The sequence below is a fragment of the Molothrus aeneus genome, chromosome 2 (assembly GCF_037042795.1).
Source record: "Molothrus aeneus isolate 106 chromosome 2, BPBGC_Maene_1.0, whole genome shotgun sequence".
Taxonomy (NCBI): domain Eukaryota; kingdom Metazoa; phylum Chordata; class Aves; order Passeriformes; family Icteridae; genus Molothrus; species Molothrus aeneus.
In genome coordinates, this window is record NC_089647.1 from 2,360,860 (window position 1) to 2,388,270 (window position 27,411).

Sequence of the window (27,411 nt, forward strand, 5' to 3'; positions counted from 1 at the left end):
CCATTGAGATGTTCCTGTGAGACAGAAATACAAATGATGAAGGGCAGTAAAAACAGAATAGATGGGGACTTTTTTGGTATGAGGGTTAAGGGGACTACTTTTATAATTACATGGATGAATTTCCAATTTTATATGGCTTAAAAACAAACTTTAATGGTGAGCTGGGAAATGGATGTAGCTTTCTTCATTGCAATGGAAGTGGGTACAGTTTTATTAACTAGAAAAAGAAATTAATTGATTTTTTTGGGATATTTTTGGATATTTTCTCATAACTTTACTATCAAAATATTCCAAGTTGCTTGCAGCATTTCTGCAGTTGTCCTCAGGGCTGCATAACTGGACTCGATGTTATTTTATGTTGTTGGTACTGACTGGAATAAATGCCAGGTGAGTTCATCTCAAGTAACAAGGTAATGCTGTGAGGGGTAAACACTCCTTGATCTGTTCTTCCTATGGCATCAGCTTACAGCCTTCCAGCATGATCCCACTCCTGAAAGAAAGATTACCTCCTTTGCTTACGTTAATTGGTGGAAAAACAATTCTTGGGCTTGTAAAAAAGTTAAGTAGTAAAATATAGTAACACACCAGAGAAGATAGAGTTTCCTGGATTTATTTTAGCAGGCAAAAAAAAAGAAGGGAGAGGTGTGTGACTCAACTGTTGTTCATCTTGCTTTGTGGTGATGGAAGTAAAAAAATATACAACTTTAGATGTTTGTTCTTCCGACTTTGGGGTTAATGTCGTTTCACATTTTTTCTGCCTAAATTTCAAAGTATTTGCTTTTGTCTCTTACTCTGGAGTTCGGATCAGTAGTGGTTAATTTGTTTTTGTATTAAAAAACAGAACCAAAACAAGTGCAAAGTAAACCTCCCCAAACCTTTAGGTTCTGCCAGACTTTTGTTATCAAATTTTGGGCCATTTGGATCCATATTTGATCTTCATACACCATTTTAAGGCTCAGCTACAAAAGTCTTGCTCACGTGAATACTAGCAGTGACAAGTGATTTCTTCAACATCCTTGAAGCTTATGTCTCTGAAAAACATAATCTGTAATTTTGCACCACTTATTTGCTCATGTAATAATTTGTGGTGTTGATGTTTTGGGGTTTTTGTACCTTCCTGAACAAATATGCTTTTTCCTTGTTAATGGCTCAAATTTTAAGACCGCTGTTCTAAGTAATATTTTACTTCTTCATGTTTTTGAATGTTGATACTGCTTGTTACATTGTAGCTTACAAAGGGCCTATCATACATTTCATTAACTAAATTTCAGAGAGTACCATAACTACTTGAAACTCTTTAAATTTAAAATTTACCCTGTTGTGGTGTTTTTTACATGTGGGAATGGTGGAAACCAGTGTGTTCAGTTTAGTTGATGGTAGTTTAGTGTTGTGCTGCTTAAGATTCAAGTGAATTAATGTTTAAAAGGAAATCCACGTGGTTTTTACTGCCAAGTTGGATGCCGAGGGGAGTTTCCAGTTGTGGTGAGGATTTACCAGTGTGTGCAGAAGGGTGTCCTTGGCCTAGGTTAGGTGGTGTCACTCCTTTCTCTGACACTGATGGGAAGGCTGATAAGGGTCTGTCATGCAAAGCTGGGCTCTGGTGGGTGAAGTGCTCTTGGCTCCTCATTCAGTCTATGGGAATTCACAAAAGCAGTTGATTTGCAAGCTCTTTATCTGAAGATTGACTCCTCCAGGCTTCCAGTCTTCAGTGCTCTTGTCATTAACATCATAAAATCTTTTCTTATTCACATACTCAGGGTGATTCTCATCAGCTTTTGTGCCTGCTGTCCTTTCAGCTTTACCCAGGGAAATGATCTCCCTGTTTTACAAGTAGGATTAAGGAGTTACTCTTTTCCAAAAGAAACATTTGTACATTTGTGCAAAACATTGTAGACTTTTCTTGATCTTTGTAACATCTTTTTACTTCTCTGAAACTTTCCTCTTTGATACTTTCAAACTTCTAGGTATTGCTACTTCTCCAGGTTTTAATGCCTTTTCATTAAGTATAGCTTTTGCATGGAAATAAGCTTGTTATTTTTCCTTCGAAAAAATTTATCAGGATTATAATTTAGAAAGGACTTGCAGGTTTTTATTCCTAAAGGGAGGATCTCCAGTGAGTGATGCTTCAGTCTGACGGCTTTGCTACGTGGGCTTGTTCAAGTTAGAGAAGGCACACGTGGTGCAGGAGCTAATGCAAAAATCTAGAAGTTTTGTCCTTTTGTTTAGATGAGGAAAAGAAGTAATTGTGCTTCTTTACCGATACACCTAATAAACTGAATTTTACTGGTTACCTGTGATGTGGATGTGAGCATTTGTGTGTTCACAAGATTGGCAGTTCTCCCTTTCATAAGTGAGCAAAACAATTCCTTTCATTAGTTGACTTTTTCATTTGGGGGGTGAGGTGCTAATCAAAAGATGAAGAGGAATATTTCTCCTTTTGAAGTATGTACATTTATCTCTCAGCGATAAAGCACTGGTCCAATCAGCCCAAACTGCTTTTCTAGAATTAATGTCTAGTTTTCACTGTTGTGCAAGTGACAGACTATAAACATACATGACTTTTTGGCTGGGCTAAATGTAATGGACATATGGTAGCCAAACTTGGGAATTGTTCTTGCCTGAAGCAGGCTGAGGAGATGGATGAGGTTTTGGTGATTAAGAGTAGAGGGAAAGCATTTAGCTTTAAGGGTAGAAACTTGTCTCATAGGATGCATCATGCTGTTGCTGGGTGATGTGTTTTCTTTTGCCAGAAGTGTGATTATGTTTGGTTACTCCTTATATAATATTCACATGTGAATTGCAGTAAAGGCGTTGCTTATATATTTTAGTGTAAAGGCATTTTCAACTTTTACATGTCAAGTAATATTTCATATTACCCTAAAATCATAAGGCTTTTCCTACTCTCTATTTGTATAGTAAAATCCTTATTTATAAGGACATGGTTGGCTTGTTTGTATTTGGAAACAAAACAAAATGCTCTTCATCCACTGAGCAGGTTCAAAAGACAGTTAAAAAGCTGTGGTGATTTCTTGTAATGTTTCCAGGAAGAGTAAATGTAGTATTACTCAGGTTCTAGAACTGAACTTTGGTATCTGAGCTGCTCTGGTATTTCTGCTGATCAGGCAACTGTGGTGGGTGCTTTTAATTAAGGATTTTAATTTTCAGGAAACTTTGGTTTTTCTAAGCTTGCCTCTTTTGGGTTTGTCCTCTCATGTGACAACCCTTACATATGTTTATTATAATGAATGACAACCATTATATTTGCCAATAAGTTTTCTGTGTCTGAAAACTATAAAGAGAAAAACTCACAGAATTGTTGTGCATTTAATCCTGTGGTGACTTTACTTTTAAATCTTAGAAGAAGCTATGGGAGTAACTTTGTTTCAAATTCTAGTAATGATAAACTTTTAAAATTGGTGGTATTTGTAGTTTCTTTATTTTCTTGTGTGGAGGAATAGGAAAAGCTGTGGCAACTTCCAGCCTAGCACTGCATAAAACATTTGGGGTTCGTGTCCTATGTATTTGCAAATCTAATTATTTGCAATGCTGTTTCTCTTAAGTCTTTGAAATACAGCCAAATAACTTTATATGTGCATATTTAATCACTTAAAATATATGTATAGAATTAATCAGTTATAACGTAATTTTATATGTGCATATTTAATCACTTCTAATATATGTGTATAATTAATCAGTTAAAACATAATATTCCAAGAAAAGCTATTGTTTCAGTGCTATAGGCCAGGTTTTTACTTATTACCTGGTTATTTTGGGGGTTAGCTGTCTTAGCTGTGTGCTCAGAAATTTTTGATGAGTCTGGTCTTGATTTTTTTAAGTGGACACATCTGAGTCTTAGATTTTCCTCTAAGTTACTAAAACCTATTAAAGGAAGGGAAGCAGTGTGTTGGTGTAGGAGAAAGATGGAGCTGAATGGGGGGTTTGGTGTCAGGAAGGTGCTTCAGCCTCCTTTCAGTATCTTTATCTGCTCTGAATGAGAGAGGGAAAGCAAAAAGGCCCAGTCCCTTCATGGTTATTGGCAATGGCAGGTACACACAGACTGGGGGGTGATGCTTTAAGGATATTAAAAATTGCACACAGAGACTTTGAAAGCACCTGTTGCAGAAAGTCACATAAAAAAGGTTGCTTCCCTTCTGGTTTTCTCTCTGGTGTATTGAACAAGGCCACTGTGCATTGAGTATGTTATGTTGTTGGTTTTTTTTTGTTGTTTTTTTTTTTTGTTTTGTTTTTTTTTTTTGTTTTTTTTTGTTGTTGTTGTTGTTGACTTCACTGTAGTGCAATTGGTGTGCCTGTTCAAAATGTGCTGATAAACTTCTACTTATTTTCTGCTTTGCAGTCCTCTTTCAAAGCATGGCATCTTGAGTATTCTGTACAAAAAATAGAGCTTGGTTTATATTACTGAAAAAGTTATTCCATGAGATTACTGAAAAAGAGACATTGAAGTATACATTATTCCCTACCCCTCCTTCTGTATAGAATGTGTGTGAAGTGTGGTTTGGAATTTATTATTTTATATTTAGTTTAGCTTTTTGTCCACACACATTCCCCACATCCCATCTTTTCCTGATTGTTGCAAGTCTTCTGAGACTTGACCAGTTAGATTTCTTTTTTCCTGTGGCTGATGAATTCATGGTTTTAGGTTATCTGCATTCAGGAAAAGTTTGCTATTCCTGTTTTTCCTGAGCAGTTTGGGATGGGGGGGACTGTTGCTGTGAATGTGTTTTGGTACATTTGAGCTGCAGACCAACTGCTAGGCCAGGGTGGTGTTGCTGCTGTGTTCATTTCTCTGCTGGCTCTGGTGTTTGTGTGGCAAAGGAACTGGTGCAGACTGGGACTGATGGCTTTTTTTGGGGAGGCTGTTCCCTGCCCAGTAATTCCTAACTGAGCTTACAGTGGGTTCAGATGAGTGCTGGAAGTGAAGTGAGGGATGTACAGTAGGACACAAAATGTTGTTTCGTTGCTTGAAATAATTTATGAACATATCTGTACTGTGCCCATCGGGTGCAAGCATTGTGAAACATCCTGGTGGGAAGTGATGCTTTATTTCCACCTTTGTTTGACCTTTTGGAGGCTCACACTTGTAAAGGATGTTTTTTGTTTCTGTCTGCTTTGTTTTTCTAAGGCTTTTGTGGTTTTCTATAAAAGGGACTTGGCTAAAACTATTTCAGGGAACTCTTCATAGGTCTGTGAGGCAGGACCATCTTAAAAATATTTAGTCTTCTTAAGAGGAAGAGTATTTATCTACAAGTCTGCTAATTCTTCTTCAGTCAACCTAGATATTTGCTGCATTAAGTTAACAGTTTTTCAAACAAATTACTAAAATAAGTTTGGAAAACATAGAATCTGCATACAAGTATGGGTCCATCTCAGCTGCTGTTGCCTTAGATCCATCCTAGGTCTAAATAAAGCCAAATTTACTCATTTGATCAGATAAGGAAGAGGGACTGGAATGTTTGTGCCTGCTGACATAAAGGCTGGAAGAGTGCAGGTTACTCTTTCCCCTCTTGGAAAGTTTTTAGACTAGAACGTCTGGATGTTGTTACAGACTCTCTAATTTGCATCCCTTTGCAAAATAAAAGCTTGTGTTTAAATACAGAGTGCAATATCTGTGGCACAGCATAAGAAGAAAGTATTTCCTGTCTTCTCCTCTGAAAAGAGAAGTTGAAGGTCCCTTGTGATATTCCTTTCATGATCTAGGTCATAAACCAGAAAACAGTCACATTTTTTAGGTTACAAACTGTTCCTGAGGGAGAAGGTGGGAAGCTGAAGCAGGTATAGTGTACACTGCTTCTTCTTTCTGACCAAGGAGAATGTCTTGGATAATAATGTGTATTTCCATGGTTTTGCCTAGGTTGTTGAAGACTATGCTGGGAGGTGGCAGGTGCCTCTGCCTCAGCTGCAGGTGCTGCAGACGGCGCTGTGCTGCTTCACATCTGCCTGTGTGTCCTTCCCAGCCGAGTGTGAGCACGTACAGTATGTACTGAGTAGCCTTGCTTTGTAAGTACTTCTTTTTTGTTATTCCTTCTTTTACAATAGCACAGCAAAAGGGTTTCAGATCCTCTGAGCTCCTCAGAGGGGTTTTGCAGGTGGTGTAGCTACACAGAACCAAGAATTGCTTAGTAGAATTTGTTTTTGTCTTTTTTGTATCCTTGTTAAATATTCAAGTTGGCTATGACAGTGTTTTGTCATAAGGGATGTCTGGCAAAATGAATAATCTAAAAAATAAATGATCATCATAACCTTATTTTGGAGTATTTGAAGACCAGCCTTTGCCAGTAGATAATTTTAAATCATTTATCTCAAATTTTTACTTCTGTACTTCTAGTGATGTAATAAGCTGAGTACTTCTTAAGATGTCTAAGAAAGAAGTCAATTACTTTGAAATTGTATGGATTTTTATATTTGATCCATCAAAATGCTTCTGAGAATTACTTGTCATGCAGTTAACTGACCCAAAGTCACATTCAGCTTCAAGAATTACAGAATGTTTCATAAATTTTGCTCTAATTTTAATTTTCTTGATGCGTTGGTTATTTTCCCACATGAAGACTGGAAGTGTCAGAGTAATAAGTATGTAAGAAAAAATAAATGCTGTCTTTAAATGCTGGTGAAGCCTCACTGTGGACATTTCCTGTTTTGTGTGTGTGAAACTGCTTGACAGAGGACTATTTATGGCATCATAAGACCACAGTTTTCAAAGTTACATCAAAACATAGTGACAGCTGTTGCAGTGGGTTTTTTCACTAGTTTTAAGGAAAAAGCCTACAGAGTTCAAACTATGTTTATATGTACCTTTAAATAGCAAAACTTGGGAGGTAACAAGGTGGAAATTCACGTTTTTTTTGGATGGATCCATTCTGATAATCAAGAAGTAAAGTGGTCACTGAGTTGCCGTCATCCTTGTCTGTTTTGTTTTTTGAGACTGGGTTTACTCCATGAGATTTGCTTCCATTCTAGGATGTCAGATTATTTATTCTTCTGCCTGGCTGGCACAGTTTTGCATGTCATATGATATAAAGGGATCCCAGGGCTTAGTAGCTGCAGTTACCTGGGCAACCTTGCTCAAATCTCTTTTGAAAATTCACTGTATATTAGGTCTTAGTTCTTGGACAGTAAAACTCTGCCTGACTGTATTGTCATCCTTGAGTAAGATTTCCTTGGTAACCAGGCAATAAACTGTGAACAGGAGCAACTGGTTTATTTCCTATACTTAATAAGCTTGCTATTCATATCAAATGAAGCATCATCTGTGTTAATATCAGGGGGTTTTATAATGGTGCTACACTGGTGTTTTGAGGCAATCTTCTGATGCTGAAGCAGTGATGTGATCAATATAAACAAAGTTGGAACTGACTGTAGTAATTTTAACTGGAGACTGGTGATGAGGAAATAAAAATATTTTGAAGGCTTCCTATATTAGACTGTGAGTAAGTGCATTGATAAAGCAGAAAATTGTAGTTTACACTTGTTCACTATTGATTACCAGATTTTTTTTGCAAGATCTTCCTCTTTTTAAGTCACTCAAAACAAGTTTAAATGCAAGCATGCATCTTGCTCTAATTAGTTTTGTCTTATTATTTAAGTTCCAGTTTGGTTGCTTGCCAGATCATGATGTGACTCATGGCTGACCTTTGCTGAGAGTCAAGTATGCTGCAAAATTTTGTTTAACATGAAATGAGCTCATGTTTTTTTCAGAATCACATACTTATTTGGGTAGGGATTGTTTTTTCATTGCATATTTGAATTGAGATTCTCAGGCTTAGCCTTGAGAGAAATTCTGTCACTGAACTTAATAAGTTGGTATCTATTTCTCTAAGCCTGTTTTTGGCAGAGTTAATCATTGGTTAGAAAAAATACTTGAGCAGAATCTGTTGGAAATCTAATTTTATGGTACTTTTCCATTTTTCCTATAGAAAACTTAATTTTGTCTGTGAATATTAAGACTTATTTAATGCACACGTTTAATGAAAATGTTACTGAGGAAAAAAATGCCTTTAATTTCTACAATATTTTTGAAGTCCTGCCTGTTCCTCTGAGAGTCGCTCAGTTCTTGTCTGCTGCCCTTGACTTTTTCCATCAGCAATTGCAGCTCATTAGTGCAGTGCCTGCCTGGTACTTTTTCCAAGTAGAAATGAAATTTCTCAGAATCTTTAGGCAGAACAGTAACAGTTGTACTGCAGATCCACGACTGCCAAGTTTTTGATTGAATTCACTCAACTGCATTATCTGGAAGAAGGCTTTTATAAACTAAAACCTGAATTGAAAAGTGATCTGGAAAGCTGCTTTTTACCAGCCTCTCTGATTCTGTAACAGGATTTAAAGGAACTAAAATGCTAGATCAGTGTTTTAAGATACAAACCATGGAGACCACAAATCAATTTGAATCTTAGCAGCTTTGAAAGTATTAGTCCTTTCTTCACCCATTTCTGACACCTCTTTTTGGGGTAACACTTCTGATTTCATCTTGCTGGACAAAGACCTGATCTGATTAAAAATTTGGTGGTGATAAAATTCAAGTTGTGTGAATTTGAATGCCACACACAAAGTGAACATAGTTTTGTTTGCATATCTGCACAAAAGCTGTCCCCTTCTAAATAGTCTTCAAAAGCTTTTTTTTTCCTAAAGATAAAATAATTAATACCTTTAAACCAACACCTTCATAGAGACACCTCAGTTATGGCAAGACAGGCTGAAATGAAATAAAGTGTGTTAGTAGTTGAAAACAGGAATTGTTGGCCACAAGAAATCTTTGAGTGACTCCACATGGCACAAGTCTAAAATTCACAGAATCCCTGATTTTGGTTTGCATGCTGCTAAAAGTAAGAGACTTAAGAGTAGTTTCATTTTTTGAATCAATGTTTTTAGTGTGACTTGTCACTACTTCTGTTTTTCAGGAGTCTTTTTGAATTGCTGCTGTTCTTTGGAAAGGATGAATTCTATGAAGATCCTTTGAAAGATATTTTAGGTTCAATCCAGGTAGTGTTGCCTACTTTCATTTAAACTTTAATATTCTTTTAGTAGATGTAAAGACAGTTTTTGTGACTGTATGACCTGGAGGAAATGTGCCATTAAAGTGAAAGAAACTTTGTTTATGTCTATTTAGAGCTTAATGTCATTCGGTTCATGACATGAAATCTCACATTTCCCCTCTGGTTTTAATGAGTAAATTTTAAATTGAAGCTTCATCTCAATGAAGTCTTCAAGTTAGCATAAACATGGATTGGTCTGTTCTTGGGTGGATTGGGACAGAGTTTTCTATGTCTGTGTAAAACTGCATAAGATAAATGACCCTAGATTAAGAACTTGTTTTGCCAGGTAAGTGTGGGGTTTGGTTTGTTTGGGTTTTTTTATACCTGAATGGATTTTTAGGGTTGTGCCACCATGAGAGGAAACTTTGTAGGGAAAGAAAGGATGAGAAGCTGGGTTGGGTCTCTATTAATTCTGCCCATGGAACTGCAGTTTGAGAAAAAACTCTTCCTTTGCTGTTTTTATGTTGATACCTGTCTATTACTGCTTCTCGAAATTAATGTGCCAGCACTGTTTCTGCATCAGTTGTGTAATCAAACTGGCAGTGAAAAGCAGGTAATTGTATGTGGATGGAAGCCATATTTCTGCTGCATTTTTTTGTTTCAATATTAGATAACTCATTACTAAAATTTTCTGATTAGATTAATGGTGGTGTTCATGCTTTTACAGCAAATAATGCATGGCGATGAGAGGGAACTTGATGTGAAAATAATGGCTGGCTAAAGCATTCCATGATATTACAGGCAAACATAATTCCTGTTATGCGGAGATCTGGAGAAAAATGATTGCTTGAGGGCTGGTGACTCATGGCTTAAATCAGTTTTTCCCCTCAGAAATCACAAATCGAGCTCAACATGTCTAAGTCTGTGCAGGATGCCATGAGGTGAAGGCTTGTCTCAGTGTGTGCCAGTAATATCTCCAATCCAAGTTGGTTTTGCATTGTTATACAAGTGGAAGGCTCTTTCTGAGGGCTGTAGAAGCCATGAATTTGACCTTCAACAGTTCTGTATTGCTATTTGTAGATAATATCAGTTGTTGCTTTAGGGCTTTCTGTATGGTCAGTGAAAGACTTTGTAGCTCAAATGACTGACTGAGGAAATACTCAGCCATGCATGGGTTTCTTGGTTTGTATCTTTGGGATAATCTAACTGTTTTAGACAAGATCTTTTTTTCTTTCTAATTGTTTCTCTTTGTACACTTAGGAATGTCAAAACCTTCTAAATAAATACAGGAATCTGAACCTGGAACTAGTGACTCGAATCATTCGAGATGGTGGACCATGGGAGGATCCAGTATTACAAGCAATTCTTAAAGCAAAGCCTGTGTCACAGGAATTAGGTACTTCATTTATCACAGTAATTTTCCAGAGTACTGAAAAAATGTGTTCAGTTTTGCTTTTTAAAATTATGTGGGGTCAGGTGTTATCAGCTGGCATTGCAGTATTTTAACTATTTTTCTGTAGTAAAATGTGCTGGTCTCTTTTTTGTTTGAAAGGAAGCTGAATTTCTTTGCTAATTTAAGTCTGCTTTTATAATGTAGAGATCATATTTGTCATTTTGTATCACTGGCAGCTATGGAGTAGTTAATAAAATTCACAGGGTGGATTTCCCAAGTCTAAGTGTACACTTAAAGCATGGAGACAAACTTGGCTCCATTTAGACTCCTGAAATAACATGAGTGGAGAGGATCTGATGTGTATTTGTCTCCTGGCACTCTGACTCATTTAATTTTTCTCTTCACTTGTAAATACTTGGTCTTGTGGCTTCTCTTGGTTCTGTGTCCAATGATGCCCATGGCTACATGTGACAGCTGTTTTCTGTTTATGGATATGTAATTCCTGGAGCTGGGAAAGGTGCAGTGCATGGGAGCAAAATCACTGGAATGTTAATGAAAGTTCCTAGGAGGAAAAATACCCAAGCTACAGTCAAGTCTTTACTAACATGTCAAGCAACAGTATTCCTCAGGGGACCTCTTAAAAGTTGTTTTTAGTTTGACAGTGATGGAAAATGCCAGCTCTGCTCAGTTATTATGGTGTAGTGCCTGATAGAAACTCACCACTGTGTTTGTGTCAGTGTGTTCATTGAGAGAGAGGAAGAGCACTAAAGACAGGACAGCTCAGTGAGCTGCCTCCTTAACCAGAACAAGGATTTTGATAGCAAATTAACATCATTATGCCTTTGTTATTCTGTCTCTTTTGTAAGCAACTGCTTGAGCAACAGATTTACCCATGATTTTTATTAGATATCTCATAAAGTTCTGGTCAAATAAGTACAGAAACAAAATGAAAACCAAGATGAACCTTGTTTTGTTCTGCATCCCCTGATTTTGGTGATTATGATAAGGAATTAGGTCTTGATCTCCATCTCTCCAGCACAGAATTAGTTAGTCCTTTGCTGTAATGATTCTCTTGGTCACCATGAATCCTCTCTATGATGGGTTACAGTTTGAGGATGTTTGTTTTTAACCTGGCAAAGCAGGAATGAAACCTGTTATCACTATATGGGCACTTTGTTTCTGGCTGCATCTCCTTTCCCTCTGCTGAGAGATTTTCTCTCCTTTTACCTAGATATCCTCACACACACCCTTGACACATCTCATCTTTGCTGACAAACATTTTATTTTAGATAATTTATATTTTGAGAGCTTGTTCTTTCTTCCTCTCACTTCCTCTAAAATTTGATTCTTGTCAAGTCTTACACAAAGCAAACATCCTGTGTTGCTTTATAGGCTTGCAGTGTGTATTTTGAAACTTGGCCATGTGGCTCCCTCAGGGGTTATTTAAATAGGAAAACCTGCCTATTATTGCTGAATCACCAACCATTCCTTGCAAAAAATCAGTTTGTGCGAACTACCTAATCCTGTCCTGGATTCATTAACTCCATGGAGAAGCTTGGCCAAGACAAACCTCTCTGGGTCTGTCTCTACAGGAATTGTAGTAAACTTTGAGATGTCACAATCTCTTTGGAGATGGCTGGAAACAAAGCAGTCATTGAGTTGAAAGAAAAATAGTAGGCTTGAAACATAGAACAATCAACTTGTAATGGACTAGGGAGAATAAGGTGGGCATCTAGAAGAGAACATGACAGAGGTGCAGTCAGAGGGAGCAGTTAATGAATTTCTGAGGTGCTGGTTGATGTCTGTTGCTCTAAAGCAAATTGCCTGGGTAGCAATAAATGTTGTTTCTTAGTGTGTCTCAGGCTTGGCCAAACACTATTGTAGCTAGCAGTTGTCTTTGGTTTGGGGGGGTTAGGAGAGCTCTGTGTGCTGCCCTGGGAAAATAGGACAGGCCAGGACAGGGAGGGAGCACTGCCCTGCCAGTAGCATCAGTGAAACTGTGGAAACAGAGGAGGCTGTAGGAACCCCCATCCTTGATAGCTCCTGCTGGCAGTTGTGTAGGGTGTGGAGATGCCCTTCCCTGGGAGAGGAGGCTGTCAGAGTCTCATTTCTGGAGCAGAAGGGACCTGAGAATTCCCCACACCAAACAGGAATAAGAACAGGGTGAGCTCTGCAGTGCAGTTCCCCCTCCTTTAAGGGAAAAGGGTGTTATAGCCACTTTTTAGATGGGCAGCATTTCCTTACCATTAGCACTTACCAGAGCTGAGTATTTCCAGCCTTATTTTTCAGTAATGCTTGCATACAAAACAGAGGATGTAGTTTATTATCCTAAGGGTGCTAATTCAGTAAAGGAGAGGCCTTTGCTTGGCTCTAATGACTTTTCCATATAATGACTTTTTCTTGCAGTTCATCACCCCCATTAGACACTGGCTTGCCTTTTAGTCCTCTTGTTTTCTGAATTTGTTCTCTAAAGTGCTAAAGGATAATGGGAATGAGATGTTTCTTTCTTACAGTGCATCTGTTAACAAATCAAATTGAAACCTGACACCTTGGATTGTACTACTTAAATGTTCATTAGCATGGAACACTGCTAGCTTGCATAAAAATAAAGATGCTAGCGGAATCTTGGGTTTGAGTGTAAGAAATTATTTCCATCCTTAAAAAAAAAGCTTTATCTGAAAGGTTATTGTACAAGTAATCTCTTCATTTTGGGGGAAGAAAACTTTGTTCTGATGGTAGTTTTTAGTAACCATTTCTGAAGTATTGCTTTAAGTTGCTTGTAATTAATACAGATTCCTTCTAAGGGATGAACTTGCAGCCTTCACTGACTTTAAATTGACAATCTCATTCTTTCTTTCTTTAAAACATGAAACTCTAAAGTACTGAAGTTGTAGCCTTGTAGCTAGTGATATTTTAACTTTAAATCCACCAAGATACTACAATCTGTATGATCTATTATAATAAAGATGCAAAGCATGTCTTGTAGGTATTTCTGAATTTCCATTTACTTCAATGTTGAGTATTTTCAGTATCTCACTTGAATTTTTTTCATTCAAATATTATGTTTTAGAGCTAAAAACCAGATTTCCAGAAATTAGGAGCCAGAATTTAAAGGTATTTAGATGGAAATTGTGCCCAGTAGCACTTTCAGAGGAAGATATGTTTTCCAAGCAAGCAAGATTGAGGCATTCAAAGCTTCTTAAGGCAATAGCATGTGAATTGCAGTTAACTTTATTCATCACTTTGAGGTCATACATTTTAATGGATAATGAGTATCTTGAGGTTTTAAAAAATATTTATAATTATAGTTTTGGAGGTGATGTCAATCCTGTGCTTCTGACAGTCTCACATATTCCACTGCTGAGAAAGGAGGGAATTTTCTTTTTTTAAAATGCTTACTTCTGCTTCTATACAATATAAATTTCACCAATCCTTTGCAGCACCTTGTGTTAACTTGTTAGAAACAAAATACTGAATTAGATTACTGTTTAAGAAAAATAACAATTTCTGTTTCCAAGCAGGACAGATTTCTTATGGTATTTAATTTAATATTTTATAGACTTTTTTTAGCAGACCCTTTATTTTTTCTTAATATTATTTGTTATTAAAGACAGCATTACATTTAGATATATTTGTTGTTTGGACTTCATATTCTAATTGCCTTTAAATCTTTCTTTTCTGTGCAGTTAACAAATATTTAAGCTCTGAAAATCCACTGTTCTTTGAACTCCGTGCCAGATACCTTATTGCCTGTGAACGCATCCCTGAGGCAATGGCTCTTATCAAATCTTGCATAAATCATCCAGATATCAGTAAAGATCTGTATTTCCATCAAGCTCTTTTCACCTGTCTTTATATGTCACCATTAGAAGATCAGCTATTCCAGGAGGTATTGTTTGTCAGTATACATTTCTTTTTTAAAATCAAGTGGTGCTTTATACTTGCTGTGTACGAGTTGTCAAGAGGAGCATGTGGAACTCTGATTTTGTGGACCCAAATGTCATAAAATCAGGCAGCCCACACTGGTGTTGCTCAACTTAGTGCTGGCTTAAGCTTGGAAAAGTTGAATGTGAAGTGCCTACAAATCTTGTTGACCTAAATGCAATTTCTTGGTCAAGTATTCTTGTAGATATAGTCCCTAAATATTTTGTAACTTCATTGTATTGACTATTTTACTATTAACAATTTTAGTAAAAGCACTTGAGCCTAATTAATGTTAATCATGCATTATATAGTTTTGTTCAAGTTTTTTAATGATGCCCCAATATGTAAAATGACACTTGAGCTGATTTGATTTGAGCTCTTTTATCACTTATAGCACTTAGTAGATAACAGTGCTTTTCTTAACCTTGTTTTAAGAACAAGCCACCCAAAAGTGGCAAGAACAAGTGCTTTTGTGTTGTATTTTAATTTCTCAGACAATTATTTTTTAGAGTAATGACCATCAGAATATGAAAGAGCTCAAAATCCCTCCAAAATCTTTACTTATAGATGTACACAAAAACCATTTCAAAGGCATCCTGTGTTAATAGCAATTCCTGAAGTTTTTAGTAGAGCAAGATCTGATTGGTTTTGATTTCATGTCAGCAAATTGATCTAAATTGATTTTATTTTAATTGTATAGCACTTGTTGAGGACTGATTGCAAGAGTGGAATTGAGATCATCTGCAACACTGAAAAAGAAGGGAAGACTACCTTAGCCTTACAGCTTTGTGAATCCTTCTTAGTCCCACAGCTCCAAAATGGGGACATGTATTGTATATGGTAAATACTTTATTTCTGGGGAAGCAGCTGAGCAGAAAATACATGCTTGTTGCCAAAATGAAAGTCACCTAACTTAAAAATACCAGATAAACAGTATTTTTAAATGTACCTGGTGCTTCTGTTGTGCCTGTCTGCCCTTTTACACACAGTCATATACAGGGTAGCCTAATAGTTCATAACTCTTTGTTTACTATTTCCAAGTAACAGAAAAGTGGAACTTTATGTACCCTACCTAGAAATGTAGCATTTATTATTTGCAAAATGCAGTCTGTAGGCTTAACCATGTAGATATTTTGCTCTCTAACTGTAGTGTGTCACCAATGTGCCTAAAAAGAGAATGTTTGGTGCTGAAAATGTGCCGTTAATTATGGAAACTTGGATGTCATGAACAGAGGTATCACCTAGATGGAGTTGTCTAGAAAACATTGAAGATGTCTTCACACACATTTAATTATCTTGATACCTGAACTTGGTTTTAGGGCTAAGAAGTGTTTTTTAGAGTGTTGTCAACAAATTTCATCATTCTGAGGACTGAAAGATGACTAAGGAATATAATCCTGCCGAGCCTGTATAATTTCTGTAACTAAAGGAAGATCTGCATTCCTTGATAAAATATGCTTTCTTTGTTGATGTAGTTAAAGCAAAACATCCTAGCAAGGATTTGATAGAGATCAAATTTTCAATCTGTCTAACTAATTTTAATATTGAGTTCAGAAGCTGCCTTGGATTTTTGTGTTCACAGATTCCAGGAAATCAAAAAGCTTTGTTGTCTTGAGAAACTAATGAAAGTTAGATATGATAATGTTTACTTTGATATTAATGTTTTTCCTTAACTACTGGGCTGTAGGAGGAGTAATTGCTCAATCAAAACCATTGGGATTATGATAATGGCATCCATTATAGTACAATGTGTTAGTAATAGAGAGTGATATTTTTCATCCAGTCTGTCCAGGAAAAGATGGACAGGACTGTTCAACCAAAAAGGTAGAGTTTGTATGAGCTCAGTGGGAATTGAATCCATCTTTGCTGATTCCAGCCCAAAAGCTGCATCTCCCTATTTCTTACTAGGAAGTTACAAGTGTAACCTCCATAAATTAATGCTTTCTGATTGGGGGAGTCAATCTTTGAAGAAATGCATTTTCAATACTGTAATTAAAACCCTTTTTGCTGTAGTAACATGTTGACCTTCCTCTTACCCAGCTGATCATTGAGTTTTGCATCGTCCATTTTTAAAATTGCTGCTCAAAGCAAAATGTATCTCTTTTTGTTCTGACAAATCAGATGTTAAAGATGAAATTCCAGTAGAGGCTCAAGTACTGTTTGATACCTAGATTTCAGGGAAATAATCTTGGCATCTCAGTACTTTAATTTATTCAGAATATAGAACTTGAGGATCTTTGGAAGAGTTCAGAGCGGTTCTGTCTGTGCAGCTCAAGCAGATGTTTCATTGTTCACAGATGCTGAGCCTTAACAGTTGTGTTCCCAACAAGAACTCTGTGTTATACTTAATATCTCATGGAAACTGCAGCAAAGCTTGTGAAGGCATGATTATGCTGTAGTCCAGTTTTTTGAAGAAGTAGGAGCCAGGTTAAATTAACCTTCAGAGTCTATTTTTTCCCCAGGGAAGATTTTAGTGTTTCCAGCACAGTAGAAATCATCTCACCTTATTTGGAACTGAGGGCCTTGCAGATCTAACAGAGATCTAGCTGCTAACATTACAAGCAAAGATAGGACACCAAAACAGATGAGAGAGGCTGTAGCAAATATCTGCTATTATACAGCCATATGAAATCTTCTAGCTAAAACCATTAGCTGTCATCTTAGAGGAAGATGAACGTTAAGCAGCTTGGTCACAAAATTCAAATTTTCACTGATGTCAAGAATTAATTCTAGATTCAGATGAACAAATTATTTTTCTGAAATTAAATCATCAAGCAAGCTGTGTTTGGTCATACTAAAATTTTTTTGTGTGAAATAATGGTAAGAAATCAATTTATTATACTTTGTATCCAAGTGTTGTGTCTTCAGGAAGATACACAATATTTTGATTGAGCAGGCATAGATGGCCTTCCTTCTCTGACAGATGATTTTTAAATGCTATTTTGGCTGTTTTCAGGTGATTCCTATGCAGTAAATTCAGTAAGTCAAAGAATTTTTACCACAGGTTTGATCAGTCTTTTGGCAGAGCATGTTCACTACTTACTAAGAGCAGCAAAGGGTTTAGATCCATCTAAGTTAGGGAGGGTTTAACCATCATTTCATGTGGCACACAGTGGCTTTGGTATTTTGTAGGTAGTTAAGAGGCTGGAATGCATGGTTGCCTCTGGTAAAGAGGTGCTGAGTTCTGTGATCTCTCAGTAACAATTTTAGTGTTGAAACTTGCTCTGAAATTAGATGAGGCAAAGCAGAGAATGAGATGGATTATTGAATTGTAACATACAACAGCAAAACTACTCAGTTCTTACTTCTGTACTTCAGGTTGAGACTTCTACTGGATTGTTAAGAATGGTTTAGTGCATGAAGACACTAATTTCAAACTTGTATATGAAGTTTGCAAATATGTAGAATTTGGGTTTCTAGCCTGGTAAAGGCAGAGGTGAGCAGTTTGTATCTTTAGGAAACCAGAAAGTTTAATTTTTTTGTGTGTAGAGCTGCTTATAGGTGTCCCTTTTCAGTTTCCCCCATAAGCTTGATCTTTCTTTCAACTTTAGTTCTCTTGGATTCTGAATGAAAGAAACCAGTCAAGGTCTCAATGTCAAGCAGAATTCTAGAGCTGTCCTGAACTTAAAAGTGGAGTTGGTTTTGTCATAGGCAGTTCTGTCACTTCTTTCAGGCTCTGAGCTCACTAAGAGAAGCTTAACCTCAAAAAGTTTGTCTGACTCTGGAAATCAGCCAAATAATTTGTTAGTAGCCAGGTTTGTTTTGAGGGAGGAGATTGCTGGAGTAGAAAATTATCTTCCTTCAGAAAATCAAAGTCAGTGAGTCCTGCTTTCATTGTAACACTGTGGTGGGATTTCTCCTGAGTCCTAAGTAGAGCTACCCCTGTGTGAGATCTTAGTGCTGGCAAATCTTCTCATGACTAAAAGTTAGCCCAGTTGCCTTCCTAGGTCTCTGAATTAAAGTGCACAAAACTTTTATGCTGTCAACTTCAGTTAGCTCTATTTTATAGGCTAATGCATCACTTGTGCAGAGTTTAGCACTAATCTGTTTACATTTCCTTTGCTCAGGCTGGAATGTTATTTAACTGCAGATCATGAAGATGTAGGATAGCTGTAGAACCCGAAACTTTGGGATAACTGCTCTAGGCAGAAAATTTTGCTGTAGTAACTGGAGAACATCACTATTTCCTGCCACATCAGGAGCTTCCTATGCTGCTTCCACTTATCACATTCAAAAGCTTCTTTTCCTGAAGGACTCTTCATTCTTGTACTGGAAGTGACTTAATCCCAAGAGCACACAGATGTTTATTGCTTGTGGTGTTGAGGGCTAGGTGCTGTTCTGTCTGATTTTATTGTGCACTTCTCTGAAACTGAGGTGAATACATGAATGTTTTGTTGAATATTTAATTGCTTGGTGATAGGAGATACCCTGAATGCTTTAACAAAGTAATTAAGTTGCATTTTCCGTTGTGCACATCTTGGTGTTAATTAGGTCAGTATTACACCCTCAAATATGATTTTAATCACAGAATATGCAAATAATTGTCTTTAGTAATGCATTGTGCTTAGTGAGAGTGTTCTAAAACTCAATGTAATTGGAATATTTTATTCTCTACCTAATAGGGACCTGATCTTCATTTGGAGTAAACTGCAGCTCAAATCTAACCCATCCAAACAAGTATTTGTGGACCACTGCTACCAGCTTCTAAGAATTGCTACAAATGTCAGAGTCATTTTCCCTTTCATGAAAGTCATTAAGGATGAAGTAAGTTCTGTTGGTTTTTGCCTCATCCAGTTTGTTTTTGATAACCAGTTAAAGAGAAGTGGTGTTCATATTGTGTAATGACCGCTTTCGGTGGAAAGTTAAAAAAAAAGGGGTTAGGGAAGGACAATATTATTCTTAAAATTTTGTCAGGTTCCAGAATGGGCTTCAATATGAAGATTGCTTGTGTGGTTTTAAGATTTTTTTTTTTAATTGAATTCTGAGTTTTTTTATTTCTGCAGCAAGTTTGAGGAATAAGTCCATGGAATAAATGTGAATCGTTGGGTTGGGGATTTTTTTTTTTCAGGCTGACCTCTTAAGGAAATAGGATCTGTGTAATTATATGTACCCTTCTTCCTTGTTAAATTTTGAGTCCTTTTACCAATTCTAATTATAACTGGACAAAATGGCTTAATATAGCATAAAGGAAAAGGGAGAATAATACAGGACAATACATGATTTTTGCTTCAGAAAATTGTGCTGTATTTCATGCTTCAGATCTCGGTCTTGTTCTGCCCCGTCTGCAAAAGATGTCATGTGCAATGCTTTGCACGCAGGCCTGAGATTCGTTTCCCAACACATGTTATTTGTCATTGACCTGACTTAACAGAGCTCCTTCATATTTTATGCCCTAAATGAATTCTAAATTATTTTGTCAGATCTAAATGAAATAATTTGTTGCTGTTCAAGGGAATGTATTCTAAAATGCTTGTGGGGAAATTGATAATTCTATTTGCATCTGAGTAGTCTTATTTTTTTAATAATCCCCTACTTATGGAGCGATGTCTGTATTTGTTAAAACCCAAATACAGGAGGTATTAATTATTTCTAAATTTCCTGTACCTCTTTTGACTTTAATCTGCTGCCTGTTGGGCAGACTATTTCTGATCATTCTCTATGTTCATGACAGGGCCCCCAGTTTAAATTGTGGAATAGGAATTCTGCTCATTAGAAGGATGGGTCATCAGTTTTGGAAAATGAAGCCTTTTAGACTTCTTGGCCATGAGTTGTTCAAAACTGTCAGCAACATTACCATGGTTTTAATGTAATTCAAGCGAGAAAGGTTAGAATGGCCAAAATATAGAGGAACTGTCCAATTACAGTGTGAAGCAGCCTAGGTAATGAAAAGGCAGGCAGAAGATATCAATAGATCAGAAATGATCTCTTGCAGTTCTGGTTTATATCCCCAAATAATTGTCTTTAACTACAGAGCTGCATGGGGCAGAGCTGGAACTTCCTAGCTGTACAGCTTTCAGTGCAAACCATTTTTGTATCTGTATTTATAGTCTTGTTTGAGCAATATTTAAAAATGTTCATGTCCTTGGGTGACGTTCGGTAGCAGGATGCTTTCTGAAATCCTGTTCTGCAATAGATGAATATAAATATGTGGGATGTTTGGGAATTGTTTATGTACACTATGATTTCTTTCTTGCAGGTTGGTGAAGATGGCCTTCAGATTTGTGTTGAGATATGTGGATGTGCCCTACAGCTGGACCTCCGTGAAGATCCCAACATGAAAAGTCTTATTTATAAAGCAATCGCTCATTTTCTGCCGAATGACTTGGAGATCCTCAGAATTTGTGCTCTCTCCATCTTTTTCCTGGAGCGCACCTTGGAATCTTACTACACTGTTGAGCACTTGTACAAATGTGCAGATGAAGAATACAATGAGTGCACTAGTTCTGTTCAGAACCGCGTGCGGTTCGAGTTGCTGCCCATCCTGAAGAAAGGATTGTTTTTCGATCCTGAGTTCTGGAATTTCTTGATGATCAAGCAGAATTGTTTAGCCTTGTTGGGGGATAAAGCCTTGGATGGCTTGAGTGAAAGTACACTGGAAAACTCTCCTGCAAACACAGAGAAAACAGCGGATTACAGGGCTCTGGGTGAGGAACGTGGCTGTTTAACAGATGTCAGCAATGGGGAGCTTGACCCTGGAAACTGCTCTGGAGCCCGCTCCAAAGGAAATGCCAGAAAGAACCACCAAGCTCTTGAGGCATCCAGAACTCTGGATCAGACTGAACCAAGGCACCGCTGTGTGATCTGCAACAAAGAGTTCCTTGGGGATCACATAGTGAAACACGCACAAGCTCACCAAAAAAAGGGCAGCTTCTCCTGTGTGCTTTGCACCAGGAGGTTCAGGCAGAAAGGACTCATGCTGAAGCACTTAAGGAATCACGTCAGGAAGATAGAAAGGCAGCATCTTGCTGCAGCTCTTGAGGCTGGTCAGGAGGCTCCTGCTCTTCATGAAGTGCAATGTTGTAGTGTTCCTGTGTCTCTTGAAAATGGGAATTCTGAGGGTTCCAAAGATGCTGAACCAGAGGCTACAGTAGCTACAGTAGCTCCGAGTTCTGATCAGGTCCAAGAGGAGGCTGAGAATGCAGAACAGGTTTTTGAGGCAGTGGAAAACCATCTAAGTGACCAGGATGATGCTACTGAAAACAGTAGTGACAGCTGTTTTAATAATGTTCCTGATGCTTTGAGTACAGAGAGCTTGCCTGAGGATGATGAGAGCTCCAGTAAAGAGTCACCCATTCTGCATAAAGTGAATGGAGTGTTTTGCCCTCAAAAAGATATCGATGCTTTGGATGAGGAAGGAACCTTTAAGTGCCCTGCTAATGGTTGTGCTAGAGTGTTTAAAAAAATAAGATTCCTCAACAAACACGCCAGAAAAACTCACCCAACTGATCTGAAGGTGCAGCAGCATATAATGAAATGGAATAAAGGAAAATGCCGCTTCTGCCAGAGGAAATTTGCTGATTCCCAACATTTTATAGACCACCTGAAGAGACATGTGTATCCAAATGTTTACTTTTGTTTACACTTTAATTGTAATCAGAGATTTAAGCTGTCAACTGAGCTTGCAGAACATATAAAAAGTCATAGTGTATTTAAAGCTCAGTGCAATTTCTCAAACTGCTGTGAGCTATTTGAGGAGCTCCCTTTGCTGTATGAACACGAGGCTCAGCATTATTTAAATAAAACCCCAGAATGTTCAGAAGATGCAAGTGAAAAAGATTCTTCAGATGATCCTTCAGAACTTTGTAGTTACCAAGATGATGATGAATCTGTTAATGAAAAAGAAACTGTAGATTTACCAATTCCAACCTGGAAGTCAAGGAAAGATTCTGCAGAACCAAAGACATATATTCAAAGTGTGGAGAAGAAAGCAAATAATGTAATTCACAATGGAAATGAAAGCTTATCTGAGGGTAGTGCTCCAGTTTTAAGTTTGATAGACCAAAAGACACCTGTGTTACAGCCAAATCCTGAAAACTGTAATGTTGTTAGTGACCAACTGGTCAATGGGCACAGTGACCCAGATCAGACATCATCCAAGGCAGCCCAGGTACCTTTGGACAGAGTAGCAGATGAAACAAGGACAGAAAATGGGTCAGTGTTACCAGTTTTACAGAATTGCCACGATGCACCACAAAATAATGCCCCTGCAGTCTCACAGGTACCTTCTAAACCAAATCAGACAACAGAGACTACTTCATATGGTGTCATCTTAACAAAACCATATGTCAGACCATTGCCTCCCAGTTACCTCGATGAACGTTACATTAGCATGCCAAAACGGAGAAAAATTTTGGCAGATGAGGTAGATGCTTACTCTGAACAAGACAAAATTTGTAGCAAATCAACAGAAAGATTTAGATGTGGCAACTGCTTGACCATCTACTGTAATTCAGAAGCACTTGAGGCTCACCTTGCACAAAAGAAGTGTCAGACGCTCTTTGGATTCGATTCAGATGATGAAAGTAAGTCCTGCAGTCCTTCCATGCTGGTTTCCTTGGCAGTCAGTAGCAATCAGAAAATGGTCTTTGCAACAGGAATAGATAAGACACACACTAACTAAATCACAGTACTCTGCTAAATTGGAAGTTGAAATTGGACATGCTGTTCCGAATAAGAAAGAGGTGGTGAAAATTCGTAGGCAAACTTACGGAAAAGACTTCTGATAAAACAGAATGGGGTAATTCAATCTGTCGTTCCTTGCATGTTTGAAACTAACTATGGTGAAAAACATAAGCAGTGTTCTAGATTAAGAAATTATTTACATTCTGATCTTTTGTCTTTTACAGGTGCCTGATTCAATGTTGTGGAGAAAAGTATCAGATCAGGAGTGGTGTAAGGAAACACTACATGAAGCAGCATCAGTTTGTCTCCCAGTTGGCCTTAATCATGAAGCAGTCTCAAATTCCTATAGAAAAACATGACCTTGATAAAGACAAAGCACATTTTCTAGACAAAACTCACAAAGGAGTAATAGGAGCTCTGCAGGTCTTGAGTCCAGAAAAGTTGCTACAAAACCCCCAAAGTACCAGTTATCAAAAAAAGCCATGTTCATCCCAAATGTATGATTGATGCTTAATGGCACAGCTTTTCTAGCATGAAGGTTGAAGGACAATGAGGCATAGAGGTGAGCAGGCAGAGGAAGTAGAGGTGTTCATTGCCTTGTGGAAATCCCATCAGCCAGTTCTGAAAGCTGCTTTAGTTTGTGTGGTTAATGGTTATCTGTCCACAGAGCTGAGATGGAATCATTCAAGGAGGTGTTACATTCTTACCTTGTGGATAAATGCATAAAGAAACCATGCATTCTTTTATTTTTTAGGTTTTTTTCAGTCTGAGTATGTGAGTCCATTATCTGCTCAAAAGAATGGAGCTTGTTTCATAAACTTCTACTCAGAATCCAAAGAGGAATGTGGAAGGAAATCTTGAGCTAGATGGGATGCTGGAATAGCCAAAAACTTGAAATACAGAACAAGCAGGAAAAAGTGAGTTGATGTGCTATTTTGTGAGACTTGCACACAGTGGAAATCAGATGTGTGTAAGAGAAGCCCTTTGCAAGGCTGAAGTAAAAGTGACTCCTGTAAAACATCTGCTGTAGGTGTGGGAAGACCAACACAAGTGATAGATTGTGTGGATAATAACAGCAGCTGATGGAAGCAAATTTGGAATGTTGGAAGGGTTAAGCTTGCAGAGTTAAACTAATATTCTGCAAGCACAGAGGTCCCTCAGCTGTTGGTAGGACAGATGAGAACTTGAGAAGGCAAACAGAAGCAGAGCACATCAGGTTGGGGTGAGCAGTAAGGTCAGGAAGAACCTGTTTCACATCTGTTATGTTGCTTAATGGTGGTGGGCCACAACTCAGTACTGTCACTAATTATTCATTGTCTAGAAGGGAGAAAACAGGAGTCCTTTCAATCCTCAAGACACATGGCAATCAATCCCATTTAGTAGCATCCCTTGAAAGGAGAGCCTTTCCCAAAGGCTGGTGAAGGAGTTACTTAAATGTTAAGCACTTTATTCACAATTCACTGTTCACAGAAACAATCACAATGTGAAGACAGGAAATAGGAGTTCTTCAGTTCTATATGGAAAACTGAAATACAGAAGATTTTGAAACCAAAAAGATGCCATTGTAATTTTTGGTCTTCCTACCCTAAGGCAGAATTGTGGCAAACATGCACATTGTCCAATTACTGTACAAATTTATCCTCTAATTTATCTCGCACTGTCTTGCCACATAATATTATTTTTATTTGGGATCCTGTTCTATGGAAGTTGTAGTGGGATTGCCGGCAGGGGAGGCACAGGGGCGAAAACTGATTTTCAGAGTCATTCCAGAAATGTAGGACGGCACAGAGCAACTGTTCTGCTCAGCTGTCACTGAAGAGTTCATCACAGTGTGTGCAGGGCTTAAATCAACAGGTGGGTGAAAGTTAATGAGTAAAAATCAGGGGGTACATAAAACCCCCTGTTCTTTGTAGCAATGGGCTCACTCTTGCATACCCAAGGGCTTCTCTGTAAGATTGGCTGTGAAGTAGTTCTGGAAGACAAACTCAGTAGTTCAGTAATGCCTCTGCTGATAATCCTCTGTGGAACTAAACAGGTATTTGCATTAATTCTGCTTTCTTTCCCCTTCCTGCCAGGTAAAAAGAATGCAAATTCGAAATCATGCTTTTGAGTTGTAGAAGAGTTTTGCCTTAACTTTGGGTTGGATTAACATAAAAGGTTCTAAAATTATGATCACAGGTATTTGTGCATTACATGAATCCCAGTTATGGCCCACTTCCAGAGATTTGTATGATGTTTGAGGCACCAAAGAATTTTTTTTGCAGTTGCAAAAAACCTGATTTAAATGCATCATTCATTATATATACATATATACACACTATATATATATTTACATGTATAAATACATTAAATTTTTTAAACATAAAGTTAATGGGGTCCTTATCAGACAAATGCACTTTCATGTTTTTTACTTTAAGATACCAACTAATTTTTAAGGACCTGGGTACGGTGTTGAATGTTTCCAGGCTCCCCCTTCTTTGCTTGACATTGCTTAAATATATTTGGGAGAAAAAAAAAGGTTCATTTTAAAGTATTACAGTTCTGAAAATCTAAAAAGTGAGTCAACAAAGATACAAAAAAGATGTTTCTGTGAAATCTTTTTAATGTACCTTTTAATCTTTGGTGCTTTTTTTGCCTTTTCCGTGGAGCTCCATATGTTTGAAGATGCTTTAAAACATGATTGAGACTTGTATTATCTTTGGTTTAAGTGTGTAGATAAATGCATCTGTGTACATGCATAAACTGTGACCATAATTTTTTGTACCTGCATTAAAGTAATTTTTGTTCCAAGATGCTTTTCTGGGACACGACCCTTTGTTTCTCTCATGTATTCAGTGTGTACACTCTGGAAAATAGGAACTATGAATTCTTACATAGGTGAAGATGAGCATCATCCTACAATTATCAGGAATCTGTTAAATTGACGTAAAGGAGCAAGTGGGTGGTAATGTTTTAAAATAATTATTTTCACTTCAAAAGACATTGCATTTTCTGTAAGCTACTCTCTGATACCTGTTGGTATTCTCAGATAGTTGCAGTATTAAGCAACTTTAATCAGAGGCAAAAAGATACTTGGATCATGTGTGGAATAATTCTCCATGCTTTTTAAGGATTCTTTTATTTTGAGTATTACCCCAGACCAAGCCTGCAACTTCTAAGGCTGTAAACAGGTTACAGGTCTTAAAAGTTGGAGGTTTTTTGGCTGTTTTTTTTTTTTTTCCCAAACATAAAGCATTGTGTGATGTAATTGGAAATCCTTGAAGATGTATCACTTTGATTCAATGAATCCTGAAGTACATGTGTAATGTAAGCCTCCAGCTACCCTAAAGCTGCCTGAAGTTGTCCATGAGCTTAGGAGACTTGTTGGATCAAAGTTGGTGCAATTAATAACATTCCTTCTGTTGGGTTTGGACTTTGCTTTTCAGAGTGTTTCCTCTAACCGCATCATGTTTCACTGTAAAGGTCATGGAATTTCTAATTTCAAGAAGCTGCCGCTTGGTGTAGGCATCTTTCACAAAAAAAAAAGGAATACTGAAACTAGGTTGCAAGTGGTCATATCTGTGGGGCAAGGTCACTGGTACTTTGGTTATTTAGCCATATTCATAAAAATTATATGAATTGTATAGTTTGGATAATTTATAACATTAAACTTTGTGATTTTAATATCACATGGAAGGTTCAGCTGTACTCATTTCTTTTATTGTTTAACACCAGTGCTATGGACAAAAGACCCAAAGGGGGTGGTAGTGTTACTATTTTCTTAATTTATTTGGTACTGTATAACACCTTTCTGATTAAATGCAATGTATGCATTTTGGGACTCTTAATTTGTAAAAGCTGTTACAGGTTCAGCAAGAAAGGAAATTTGTGCTTCCTTGTTGAATGTTAAATTATTTTACTTTGCATTTTATATAAGAGTACAAATTAAAACTGAGCCATCAAACTGCAATAAATCTACAGTAGTGTTTCATTTTAAAGACCTTTTGTACTGTACATAGATTTGTTCAATAAAACATTGTCTTTGTTGTTGATAGAAACTGATCTTGTCTTTTGGAGAATCACTCTGGAAATGCTGCTGTCATGTTCAGAGCCACTGTGTTATGTTTGGTACGTGACAGTTGAGTGGCACCTGTGTGAAGATGCCAGGTCTTGGATGTTCCAAGTGTGTGGATATTTGCATTTGAACAGACCAAGCTTCAAAATGGGGGCAGCAGTTAATTCCTAGGACTCAAAATCCAAATCTAGGGCCACAGACAAGTCAGGGTGCAGCTGTTCTAAGATAGCTCTGCTTCTGGTTGGTTGTCAAGTTCAGACAGCAAGACAGAGTGTAACTGCTTTTTTGTTTTCTTCAGAAAGTTCAACACTGATGCCTGAAAATACTGGATAATTTAGATTTATTATTTACAGCCCTGTAAAATCCTAGGTTTTTTTTACTGTCTCCTAGAAAATTTTGGATGGTGACTTTTTTGGATGTGTGTAACTTCA

At 37.4% G+C, this 27,411-nt stretch overlaps 1 protein-coding gene across 1 annotated transcript in view; it reads left to right on the forward strand.

The window, feature by feature from the left end:
* The window catches only part of ZNF654 (zinc finger protein 654), a 29,949-nt gene extending 2,982 nt beyond the window's left edge, over positions 1-26,967 (forward strand). The window contains exons 2-9 of the mRNA XM_066571866.1: positions 5,870-6,015; positions 8,913-8,994; positions 10,248-10,383; positions 14,067-14,269; positions 15,005-15,144; positions 18,927-19,068; positions 20,501-22,826; positions 23,151-26,967. Of these exons, the coding sequence (XP_066427963.1) occupies positions 5,870-6,015; positions 8,913-8,994; positions 10,248-10,383; positions 14,067-14,269; positions 15,005-15,144; positions 18,927-19,068; positions 20,501-22,826; positions 23,151-23,158 (3,183 nt within the window). The 3' untranslated portion in view covers positions 23,159-26,967. The remainder of the gene's footprint in view (positions 1-5,869; positions 6,016-8,912; positions 8,995-10,247; positions 10,384-14,066; positions 14,270-15,004; positions 15,145-18,926; positions 19,069-20,500; positions 22,827-23,150) is intronic.
* The last annotated feature ends 444 nt before the right edge of the window (positions 26,968-27,411 follow it).